Source organism: Zootoca vivipara, chromosome 6 (genome assembly GCF_963506605.1).
Source record: "Zootoca vivipara chromosome 6, rZooViv1.1, whole genome shotgun sequence".
Classification (NCBI taxonomy): domain Eukaryota; kingdom Metazoa; phylum Chordata; class Lepidosauria; order Squamata; family Lacertidae; genus Zootoca; species Zootoca vivipara.
Genome location: NC_083281.1, coordinates 24649621 through 24662827, shown reverse-complemented (window position 1 = coordinate 24662827; position 13207 = coordinate 24649621). Strand labels below are relative to the sequence as shown.

Genomic DNA, 13207 nt, shown 5'->3' with positions numbered 1-13207 from the left:
GGGCAAGTGTAAACCCCATGAGACCCCCTAGGGTGCCCCCCCCTGAATTTTCTCCCTTGGGTGGGGGGGATATGAGCAGCTCCTCCTATTCAGCAAGAGGCCACTGCAGAGACATTAGCTCTCTCCCAGTGTTTTGCATTGCTTGCTTTTATGAATGTAATTGAGCATCAAACTCTGCCCTCAGCATGGCAACCCCAAATCTCCAGAGCTTATTTCCATGATCTCATTACTCAGGTAGACACCCTGTTTCCTTCCCTCTTGTCCAGCTGTATGCTTGAGCTGCCTTCTTTCACCGCTCCAGGAGATTCACATTTGAGAGACTCCCTTGCATGGCAGCCAACTCCTAGGAGCTGTTTCATATATGTTGGAAGGTGCCCAGGCTGGCTGGCGCAACCCAGTCAGATGGTCAGGGTACAAATAATAAAATTGTTGTTGTTCCTGCTGCTGCCCTGAGTCATTTTGGATGGTGTTTGACGTTGTTGTTGTTGTTGTTGTTGTTGTTGTTGTTGTTGTTGTTGTTGTTGTTGTTGTAATTATTAATTGAATTTATATACCATCCTATACCCAGGGGTCTCAGGGTGGTTCACAGAATAAAATCAGGATATAAAACTACAAGATACCTAATAAACTGAAAACAACAGAACAATAGCCCTCCCCCCCCCAAAAACCCTACATTTTAAAAGGGCATAGTATGTAAATCAGATCAGCCAAAGGCCTGGTTGAAAAGGAACGCTTTTGCCTGGCGCCTAAAGGTGTATAATGAAGGTGCCAGGTGAACCTCCCTGGGGAGAACATTCCACAGAAGGGGAGCCACTGCAGAGAAGGCCCATTCTCGTGTTGCTACACACCAAACCTCTCAAGGAGGAGGAACATGATGGAGGGCCTCTGAAGATGATGTCAGGGTCCAGGTAGGTTCATATGTTGTTGTGATTACAAATATATAAATTGTTTTTAAAGATGGAATAGTGAGTGAGATGGGTTGGCCGGCCTGATCTGGTGTGATCTGGGGTTGCCTCAGCATAATCTGACCCAATCCTATGTTGATAATCCTATGTAGATTAATTGGATTGAGCTGGATCCGATGCACAGCCCAAGTGAAACATGTTCTTAAATAAATTGAAATTTGGCTAGCAAATTTGGGAAGTCGAGGAGGAGGAAGTTGCATCAGCCATGCTAAAGTGGTCTCAAGACTTTGGGTATGCTATAACAATGTCTCAATGGGAAAACCTGTGGAAGAATAATTGGAAATTTACTATGTGCTATGCAGGTGGCACTGTGAGTTAAACCACAGAGCCTGGGCCTGCTGATCAGAAGGGTGGCGGTTCGAATCCCTGCGACTGGGTGAGCTCCCATTGCTCGGTCCCAGCTCCTGCCAACCTAGCAGTTCGAAAGCATGTCAAAGTGCAAGTAGATAAATAGGTACCGCTCCAAGCGGGAAGGTAAACGGCGTTCCCGTGTGCTGCTCTGGTTTGCCAGAAGCGGCTGAGTCATGCTAGCCACATGACCTGGAAGCTGTACGCCGACTCCCTCGACCAATAACACGAGATGAGCGCCGCAACCCCAGAGTCGGTCACGACTGGACCTAATGGTCAGGGGTCCCTTTACCTTTATGCCATAAAGAAAACTTGTTAAAAATGCAACACCGGTGGTATTTAACTCCATGGAAATTAGCCAAAATGTACAAAGGAGCCAAAAGTAATTCTTGGAGATATGGAGACCAAACAGGCTCATTGTACCATATATGGTGGCAATGTAGCTAAATAAAGAAATTTTGGGAGGAAATCCACTTTTAACTAGAAAAAATGTTTAGAATCTCATTTATTAAGAAACCAGAGGCATATCTGCTGGGCATTACTGATTCAGATATTCCTTTAAAAATTAAAGATTTTTCTTTTTTTTTGTATGCAACAGTGGCAGTGAGAGTTCTTATAGCTACAAGGTGGAAGAGTAACATATTTCCTTCTACACAAGAGTGGATACAAAATTTGACTGAATATGCTGAATTAGATAGCCTATCTGAAAAAATAAACAATAAACCGAGAATTGAATTTGTATCAAAATGGGGACCTTCAGAACATATCTTAAACAAAATTATACCATGTTAAAATCTGTAGCAGCTTTTGAGTGAGCCCAGCTGTTCTTATTAATTGCTTATATGAATATAATTTTTTATAAATTGTGGAAATATTAACATAAAAACAGCATTTTGATATGGCAGTAAATTTATGTTAAAAGAATTAAGGAATCACATATTTATGTCATAATTTTTATCTTGTCAACAGATTGTGTAAATTTTATTTTCTTTTCTTTTCCCTCCCCTCTTAAGTTGTACCCCTTTTTGGTATTGGTTTTTTTATATGCAATAAGCATGGAAAGAAATCTAGAAATAAATCTAGAAAGAAAGAAAGAAAGAAAGAAAGAAAGAAAGAAAGAAAGAAAGAAAGAAAGATGTTCTTAAATAAACTGAAATTTGGCTAGCAACTCTTGGCTCTAGAACTCCTGATGCCATACTTGTCCCAAGTCTCTTTTTCAGTTGCCGTAATTCTCCTCAGAAAGCCAAGGCAGTGTTGTAAATCAGATGGTGTTGGGCAAAGTCTGAGAAGCTTGTGGACGGACTGATCGATCACAGGGCCATGCAAACCTAAGGCTACATGGGGGAGACGCTTCACCACTTCTTGAGGAATTCCAAGTGGCAGATTGAAGTGCTTGCTTGGTAATGTATACATTGCTTGCTGTTTAGAATAAAATCTTTAATCTTTTCACTCGTGTTTTGTATTGCCTCTGAATCTCAGTTAAAAAGAACCACCTAGCATTTGGCAAGACAAGTGTTCATAACATTGCCAACAGAGTACTAAATATCTGAGGATAAAACATGCCAATCACTTTTAGGTTTATCAGTGGCCTGTAAGGAAAGGCCAGGATGAAGCTGAAATGTTCTTTTAAAAAATGTATAAGCAAAAATTCACAAAACACAGACACCTCTTAATTATTTTAAGATAAGAAATAACCTCCCACCCATGAAAATATCAAAAAAAGTATGGAGGAAAGTAAACCCACTTAACTTCCTCCACAAAGAGCCCCTGGATTTAGGTAGGCTTAATCCAATTTGGAGGGTCTCCTATGCCTGCAAATTTCACCCACTTTGGCCAAAGGGGGATTCTTTGATTCCTCATTATAATGAATGGGGAACACAGAGCTTTATTTGGTTAGAGTTGTCTGGAAATCAAAACACAGATATAAGCAGAGAGTACAGAGTAACTAAGAAATATATTGGATTAATGATAATCAGTCATACCTAATGAGTTTGAATGTGTTTTGCTATTTGTCAATAAAAACTATGTTACTTTGTATGTTTATTTGTATTGGCAGCCAGTGGGGGAACATTTCAACCTCCAAGGGCATTGCTGTAAGACTTTACAGAAAAGTTGCATTCTGAGGAGGGATAAACTCATTCCACAATTAAGAGCTGGTGTTGCTGGCCCCAACTGCATGCATAGCCATCTCTTAGTGTAATTCCTAGTAGTTGTCAGAGTAGCCACCTCTGACAGCTGGAAAAACTTGGATTTCTATCTCAACAGCTGGTAAAATCATGTATGGACTATAACAATCTCAAAAACCAAGAAATGAAAAAGGAAAAAGGAAAAGCACATATCCCTCAAAAACAAAACAAAACAAAAACAAAGAAAGAATACAAAGCACCTATCTGGAGTTGTTCGTGGCAGGAGGACACACTAAACTCCCTCTACTCCAACTATGTTGAAGACAAAGCAGTCTTTCTCTGTTTCATAGCATCCTAAGATTCAAGGTGATTTGTGGGTATGTGTATGCTTATTTCCAGAGAATAAACCCTCCCCAAAGGCTCAGGCTTCCCCTACCCACCCACCCAGGATGTGAAGTGAAGCAAAGATAAATCATCACAACAAGGAGGCTAAGAAAAAACAGGCTTGTGGTTCAAGTTAGGACCCTTAAATTTGGGCTGTTTCCTATAGCTTTCCCATGCCTGGATTAAATGATTGTTTAAAACAAAAAAATAGAACAGTTGGGGAAATAACTGCAGTAGGGAGGTTACAGGTAGGTAGTCGTGTTGGTCTGATGCAGTCAAAACAAAATTAAGAAATCCTTCCAGTAGCACCTTAGAGACCAACTAAGTTTGTCATAGGTATGAGCTTTCGTGTGCATGCACACTTCTTCAGATACACTGAAACAGACGTCACCAGACCCTTATGTATAGTCAGAGGGTGGGGAGGAGTATTACTCAGAAGGGTGGTGGGAATGGGTGATTGGCTGATAGGAGTGGTAAACCTGTTGATGACTGTTAACGACTGTTAACAACTGCAATTGGTCTTGCAGGAAAAAGCAATGGCTGAGGTGCTAAAGAAAGCTTGATCATGTACAGTGGAACCTCGGTTTATGAACACCTCGGTTTATGAATTTTCGGTTTATGAACGCCGCGGACCCATCTGGAACGGATTAATTCACTTTCCATTACTTTTAATGGGAAAGTTTGCTTCAGTTTATGAACGCTTCAGTTTATGAACAGACTTCCGGAACCAATTACACCCATGTTTCAGTTTATGAATGCTTCAGTTTAAGTACTTTGCGGACCCGTCTGGAACGGATTAATCCACTTTCCATTACTTTCAATGGAAAAGTTCGCTTCAGTTTATGAACGGTTACTCCGCGGACCATCTGGAACAGATTAATCCACTTTCCATTACTTTCAATGGGAAAGTTCGCTTCAGTTTATGAACGCTTCAGTTTATGAACAGACTTCCGGAACCAATTGTGTTCATAAACCGAGGTACCACTGTATAATGAATCCAGTGTCCTTATTCAGACCAGGTCTCTCCATGGTTTTAAGCTTGGTAATGAGTTGCAATTCAGCACCTTCTCTTTCCAGTCTGTGCTGAGCTGAAGAGGAAGAGAGGGAGCATGCTAGGATGCCATGTTCCAAGACCAGAGGTCACACTTGTGAAGAAAGCTATTGGTTGATGATGTGGTAGAAAGATGAGATAATGCATGCTTCACCTGGATCTCTCTTCCCAGGTAGATGTATTGGCTGTTTACTTGTGTCTCTTGGGCTCAGCAGCCTTTGCCTGAACTTTCTCTGCATCTTTCACAGCGTTTTCCAGGAAATTCTTCAGCAAGTAGAATGTGGTAGCAAAAGAACTGCCCCCACCATAGAGAGACCCCAACAGAGGTATGAAATCCAGAACCATCTCTACCACTGTGATTGTTCCCCACATTGCTGAACTCTTCAAGATATCCATGACGAATTCTGCCGTGATCTTATCGGTGCTTGGGGTATGTTCAATAACAGATTTCAACTCCTCAACAGGTTTCCCCACTCGGTTTGCTAGTATATTGAGGGAATAATCATCCAAGCCAAAAACTTTGCCGATATCCCTCATTGTCGAAACCACAATGGAAATGTCAAAACCAAACGAGAGGAGTGGGAGCGGAATCAACCCAACAGCACAACTTGCAATGGCTTTTTTCCATATCAGGCTCTCCATAGCAGCCTTCTTCTTTTTAATGCTATCTTTTGTTAAAATCGGAAGACACATGATTAAAACATCTCTCTTGAGTTCATCCTGTTCCTTTTCAAAGGTCTCTTGAAGCAGGGGGAAATCATACTTGCTCAAATCCCACCTCGATATTAGAAAGACCCTTGGAGAAGACACACCTAACGCCTTCAAATTATCATAGCTATCTTTCCGTACAGTGTCAAGAGTTTCCTTCTCAGACTGCATCACCTCATGGGTGTCCTCCAAATCGATGCCTTTTGACCGCCTGTCATTATCTATATCGACATCCACTTTGCTACGCACATAGTAGAATTTCTTCTTATTTTTCTGGATCTCAAGAGCCAAGTTGGTGTCATCCTCAGTGAAGCGTCCCGAGGAGACAATGATGAAAAAATCATAATTGCTGAAATTGACCTTTGTTAGGTATTCCTTTGCACTAAATTTAACTGTTCCAATTCCTGGTAGATCCCAAATTTTGAAGTTGGGGAATGTGGGGTATGAATATTCTTGTGGCACCATTGTTGTTTCTTTCACCCCCGTTTTAGCTGCCCCCTCTGCACGATCTTTCATTCCTCGCAGGGCATTGACGAAAGATGATTTCCCAGCACCTGAACTTCCTGTGATGGCAATTGCCAACCTGATGTTCTTTAATAAATTTGACTGCTGTTGAGCTTCAGCCGAAACATCTTCTAATTTCTTTTGCTCCAAAGCAGCCTTCACTTCAGCAAGGTCTTTTTTTAAGCTTTCTATTGTTATGGCAGGATCCATGACAGTGATTCCTCGTGGTTCAGTTTATCTGAGAAAGAGAAGAAAACTCTAATAGTTAGATTATAGCTTTCCACACACTTTTATGGACATCTTTACAATCCATGGTTTATGTGGAAAAATCAATTTACATAGGGCATGTCTCTACCATTGGGTTGTTTGAGCAGCAGTTGGTAGTACGGTATTTCAATAAAGTGAAGAATTGTGCCTGTTGTCAATCTCTCAAAAATCTATATGTGCATGCATTCACACCCTTAACACATGTTTATGTGAGATGTGGATCTTTTTTGAACTCAAATTGTTCATGCTTCTAGAGATGTGTCTAAAGGAAGCATTTACACCCCACTAAAGATTCCAATTTTTGGCTAAAACTTTGGATAAAACACTTCATAAATAAATATGCCAATGCACTGTGCATATCCCTAGTATATTCTGGCCAAGTCTTGCCCTGCCACTTTCACAAATGTCACCAATAAAATATCCACATTCAGTTCTGGGGAAAATATCCACATATTCAGTACTGGGGAAAATATCCACATTCAGTTCTTGTCAACTAACTTTTGCTCAGCAATGACTCAATGAAATTTATAACCATGCCTAAGGTCTATTACTTTTTAATAGGTCTACTCTGAGTAAATGTTAGTTGAAGACAACCCATTATCAGCAACATTATCTTCTCCCGAAAGCTATATAAATATAATGAGTAAATAAATAAATGAAATACAGCTAAAGGAAAAGAGAGAGCATAAAACCCTTTTTTGAATTAAAGACATTCTGTATGACATAACTCCATGATTCATTAACTGGGGGGTGTTATCAGTAGCTTTTTATTTATTTTTTTGTTTGAACTGATATGGGGAGGCGATTTTGCAACAGGACTAAAGTGCTGGGACTAAAGTGCAACAGGACTAAAGTAAAGGACTAAAGATGAAACTTCCCTTCCCCAACTTCAACATTTGGGATGTGGGTGGCACTGTGGTCTAAACCACAGAGCCTAGGGCTTGCCAATCAGAAGGCTGGCAGTTCAAATCCCTGAGATGAGGTGAGCTCCCGTTGTTTGGTCCCTGCTCCTGCCAACCTAGCAGTTTAAAAGCACATCAAAGTGCAAGTAGATAAATACCGGTAGGTACCGCTCTGGCGGTAAGGTAAACGCCGTTTCTGTGCGCTGCTCTGGTTCGCCAGAAGCGGCTTAGTCATGCTGGCCACATGACCCGGAAGCTGTACGCCGTCTCCCTCGGCCACAACCCCAGAGTCGTTTGCGACTGGACCAAATGGTCAGGGGTCCCTTTACCTTTACCACATTCATGGAAGGATATGGAAAGCCTGGACAGGGCGACTTGGAAAAGTCTTAGAATTATAGAACTCTAGCGTTGGAAGGGTCCCTGAGGGTCATCCAGTCCAACCCCCTGCAATGCAGGAATATGCAGCTGATCTGCAACCTTGGCATTATCAGCAGCATGGTCTAACCCACTGAGCTATCCAGGTTCCTCAGGCAGCACCTACCCTGAACCAAGAGAACCTCTAGCATCTTCTGCCCTGCCCTAGCTCGAACCCTTGCCATGCAGTTTTTCTAATCAGAGGTAGCGCACAGATATCATTTTTACATGCCAGCAAGTGCTGGGATGCAGCGGTGTTCCTGCTGCTTTCTTGCAGGAGTAATAAATCCATCAACTTGGGGGGGGGGGAGGTCTGCAGAGGGATATATTGAATTAATACACTAAAGGGAGACCGGCCCCATTGGCTTCAGGGCAGTTACTTAGAACTCTTATGCTTTGCTTCTGCACTAAGAGGCAGCCCAGATGGTCTCTGCCTCTTCAGACTCAGGGCATTGTTTGGAGAATAGAAGTTGCTGTATTCTTCTGTTCTGCACCCCGTTCCCCGCTCTGACAAAGGGGGTGGGATCATAAACTGCATTGCAATGCTAATAAACGTCTTTTATTAAGCTTGTGGGGGGGGACTCTTATAGTAGCACCTGCTCTGCCTGCTCCCTGAGGGTGGCATGCTATTTATTCCCTTTGCTGCGGGGAAGAAGGGCAGCCTTCTCCGACATCATTGTTAATAATAATATTATTGTTTATAATATGATATGATATATGATATCACAATAGGTATAATGTAATGGTTAATATAATAACAACAAAAAGGTAAAAAATAACAATAAAAAGGTAAAAGGTAGACAACAAACAACAACAACAACAACAAAACATTGTTTCTGCTACCCCCCAAGCAAGGAGCTCAGAGTCTCCTTTAAAGCAAACAAGCTCAAACAAACAAACAAACAAACAGGAAATCATGGGAAAAGTTCAACTCCCTACCTGCTGCTGGACCGATTTTTTGCAGTCAAGCTGAGTCCTCTCCTCAGAGGTTTTGCTTCGAGGTTTTCGCGCTTTTCTCCTCCCTGCTCCCCCCCCCCTGTCTCCCTTTTATACCCTCTCCCTCCTGATAGTCATACTACTAAAAGCAAAAACGAAAGTGAAGGTAACGAGCGAGGATGAAATAAGATCGCAATAAATAGCTAAAGCCGCATTCCTGGCCATAAGGAGCTCCAAGCAGCCCGTTTGCCAGCGGGGATGCTGCCTTTTCTGGCAAGTCCCAAAATATCACCTGTGGAAGCATCCCACGTGGGTAATCCTTTACCTCTGCTGTTGCTGCCTCTGTGTCAGTCTCAGCAGCACCTGAATTGTCTGCACTTAAGCCACGTGGCATTGGTGAAATAGGACTACTCAGAGCCCAGCCTTCCTACTACTGCAGTGTAGAATATTTGCAAATGACCGTAGACATTTTTTTTCCTACAGACCTAGATATTTTTTAAAAAACCCTTCTAGTTAATCAGGTGCATTCATTGGTGTTCTCTGAGCATGAATAAAGTTGGATAAAACACTGTTATACAGTGGTTCTGCTCCTTCCTCCTGAGCTGTGTCCAGAAAGTGAGGGTGGGGGATGAATGTTCAGACCCCTGGGCCCTCACTTGTGGGGTGCCTCAGGGGTCTGTCCTCCCCCCCCATGCTTTTTAACATCTACATGAAGCCGCTGGGAGAGATCATCAGGGGGTTTGGGCTGGGTGTCCATCAATATGCGGATGATACCCACCTCTACCTCTCTTTTAAATCGGAACCAGTGAATGTCCTGTGTGAGTGCCTGAAGGCAGTTGGAGGGTGGATGGTGGCTAATGGATTGAGGTTGAATCCTGACAAGACAGAAGTACTGTTTTGGGGGGACAGGGGGCGGGGTGGTGTGGAGGACTCCCTGGTTCTGAATGGGGTAACTGTGCCCCTGAAGGACCAGGTGCGCAGCCTGGGAGTCATTTTGGACTCACAGCTGTCCATGGAGGCACAGGTCAGTTCTGTATCCAGGGCAGCTGTCTATCAGCTCCATCTGGTACACAGCTCTACGTGGGGCTACCTTTGAAGGTGACCTGGAAACTACAACTAATCCAGAATGCTGCAGCTAGACTAGTGATTGGGAGCGGCCGCCGAGGCCACATAACACCGGTCTTGAAAGACTTACATTGCCTCCGAGTACATTTCTGAGCACAATTCAAAGTGTTGGTGCTGGCCTTTAAAGTTCTAAATGGCCTCGGCCCAGTATACCTGTAGGAGCGTCTCCACCCCCATCGTTCTGCCCACACACTGAGGTCCAGCGCCGAGGGCCTTCTGGTGGTTCCCTCACTGCGAGAAGCAAAGCTACAGGGAACCAGGCAGAGGGCCTTCTCGGTAGTGGCGCCCACCCTGTGGAATGCCCTCCCATCAGAGGTCAAATACATAAACAACTACGCGACATTTAGAAAACATCTGAAGGCAGCCCTGTTTAGGGAAGTTTTTCATTTGTGACATTTTATTGTATTTTAATATTTTGTTGGAACTGCCCAGAGTGGCTGGGGAGACCCAGCTGGGTGGGCGGGGTACAAATAAATTATTATTATTATTATTATTATTATTATTATTATTATTATTATTTCCATAGGCTTGGGTGTAAATGGCAGGCTGCGGGTGCAGAACAGTGCTGTGGGGAAAATGCAGCTGATCAGGACACATGATGCCCATGGTTGCACAACCGGACCTGCATCTGCAGTAGGCTACATCAGATAGCCTACTATTAGGTAGCCCCACGTAGAGCGCATTGCAGCAGTCCAAGTGGGAGATAACGAAAGCATGCACCACTCTGGTGAGACAGTCCGTGGGCAGGTCACCTCCAAAGGTAGCCCCACATAGAGCACATTGTAGTAGTCTAAGCAGGACATAACTAAAGTGGTCTCTGACGATACTGTCTGCAGGGAGATAGGGACTCAGCCTGCGTACCAGATGGAGCTGGGAGACAGTGTAGATGTACATTGGCCACAGACTTATTAATATAAGAATGCAATGACAACAAGGTTCTGTCTCATATCTAAAGTGTGTCAAGTTCTTTCTTCAAACCCTTTCTCTGCATAGACCTCTCCTGTTATTTGCATCAAAATAGATGGTGGGGGTGGGGACAGTGAAAGGATTGCATTAGCATGTGCAGAGATACTTTGTTCTGCTTAAAGGGAGCCCTTTCAACACTAACTTTCTGCTGAGGGACTCATGCACAACATTTGTCACGTGGCCCATTTGCATTGCAGAAAATCCTGAGAATGCAAAAGCGTCATAATGCATGTTATATTGGTTCACATGCTCAGACCTGTCAGGTTTCACTGTCAAGGTCCATAGGCTGGGAATGTGCATAAACTCACAGATAGACTTGCCTTGTTGTAGCTGTGCACTGAAGACCAGCAGCGATGACTGTGTATCACCGGTTTTGATCTAGGAATGACATACATAATTCTGATGGGAGACCCCGAACAGAGACTGAAAACCCCTATGCAGTTTGAAATCACCAAGGTACTTTGAGTTTACTCCGACAAAAGCCTACTAAATTGGTACAGTCATGTATTTCTTACTACGGTAAACGCTCTGCTGCTGCTGATTTGCAACTGTATACCCTGCATAACCTTGAAAAGAGAAAGTAGCTTGGGGTTGTTATGATATTGGAGGAGAAATTAGATCCTCTTTACAAGTTGTCCTCTCCCCGTCCCCTGCCCAGCACACAGCTCTGCTCAAACAGGTGATTTCTGAGAAATCGTAAGCTAAATGGGATTGCTGTAGGTCCCCCTCCTTCTTGTAGATCATTTCTTGGACTGTGTCCTGATTGGGAGCAAAAGCAAGCAGTGTGAGGCTCACACTTCATCAAAACCAGGGCTGGATTTAGGTTTGATGAGGCCCTAAGCAACTGAAGGTAATGGGGCCCTTTATATGCCCAGCTGTCCTTTGCCAGCAACAAATTGTCACTGTTTTTTGTGTTGAATAAATGCTATATATGGTAATTTATGGACCTAATAGGTATCTAAAACCATTTGCATATAACAAATAGGAGCCTACACAACACAAAACACTGTTGCTGTATGTAGGTTTTATTTTACTTTTTATCTTATATTTTGGAAATGTACATCTAGTCCCCCCCCCCAAGCTATAGGGGCCCTAAACTATAGCTTGTTTAGGTTATACATAAATCCGACACTGATCAAAACTCAGGAGAAAGATGCTGATATAATACAGACTTTAAACAGATTACGTAATTTATACATAAAAGCACCACTGACTCAACAGATTTATTTCATCGTTTCCATTCCTGTGTATCTAGAATTGTCCTCTTCTGCATTCATCTTCCACACCAATTTTAAAAGTTATGTTGTTAATACTACCGGTAATACTCCAGAGGGAGTCCGTCTGACTGTCAAAGAGCTCTTGCTGTCAGAAAGTTCTTTCTCGTGTTTAGTCGGAATCTCCTTTCGTGTAACTTGAAGCTGTTTGTTCAGGTCCGACCCTCTGGAGCAGGAGAAAACAAGCTTGCACCGCCTTCCATATAGCAAGCCTTTAGATATCTGAAGATGGCTATCATACTGTATCTCAGAGTCCGAAAGTCCCATTCTGCCACACCACAGAGAGTTTTACAGTATTAGCGCGAGCCGTTTCTGAACACTTATCGCAATACTGTACACTGTATTGTATTGTATCAGATTTAAATTGCCACTGCTGGCACTGAGGGCACGATAGGAAAAAATCCTGCTGCAGTCGCAGATCCAGCTGCTGCCTTTCTGCCTGCCCGGTCTGCAAGGGGTGCGGCAGAACTCGAGCTCCCCAGGCTGCAGGAAGCTGGAGCACAAACTGGGGGAATGAAAAGTGAGCTTTTCTGCATATGGCTGTAGAAGCCCTTGAGCGTAGCTGCGCCATGTCCCCTTGCACCATATCTTTCTCAGGTTGAGGAAGGCGGATGAGACAAAGGCTTTGCTGTCCATCTAAGAACACTCTGGGGAGAGTTTGATGTCCTGCCTGCCTGCCCGGTCTGCAAAGCTAGCTTTTCGTGCAGGCTCTGTCTGAAGCCGCTCGGCACCCTGCAGAATGTTAGAACTTTTCTTAAAAATGGGATACTATTTCCTCTAAGACGCTCCAAACCCCCACAGCTTTAGAGCGCTTCCACTTTACGCAGCCTATCAATACAGTATTTGGATTGTGTGGGCTTGCAGACAACTCGGGAGCTGCTGAGACTGCCACAGAGGCAACAACAACAGAGGTGAAGGATTAGCCACCTCTGACACTTCAAGTTTCACAAGTGATCCTTTGGGACCTTCCCAGGAAAGGCAGAATCTCGTCTATCAAGCAGCTGCTCCGTGCTCCCCCTAGCGAGGAATGCTGCTTTTGCTATTTGCTGCAATCGGGAAATACTGTAGAGCAGGGGTGTCAAACTCAAATTCATTTGGGGCCGCATCAGCAGTTTGGTCACCCTCAAAGGGCCGGTTGTGTCTGTAGGACTATGTGTCCACTCTTTATTATCATAAATTATTGTCACTGCATTCAATTATTACTGTTTTTTGTAATAATGTAAGCTCATTCCCGCCC

The 13207-nt window shown here is 43.4% G+C and overlaps 1 protein-coding gene across 1 annotated transcript; it reads right to left on the bottom strand.

Moving 5' to 3' along the window:
- Positions 1-4822: 4822 nt before the first annotated feature.
- On the bottom strand, positions 4823-8687 carry LOC118087811 (interferon-inducible GTPase 5-like). Its single transcript, XM_035120822.2, has 2 exons — positions 8609-8687; positions 4823-6324 (listed from the first exon to the last, which is right to left on the bottom strand). Exon 2 carries the CDS (start codon positions 6294-6296, stop codon positions 5064-5066), a length of 1233 nt encoding a protein of 410 aa, XP_034976713.2. The 5' UTR covers positions 6297-6324; positions 8609-8687; the 3' UTR covers positions 4823-5063.
- Positions 8688-13207: the final 4520 nt, after the last annotated feature.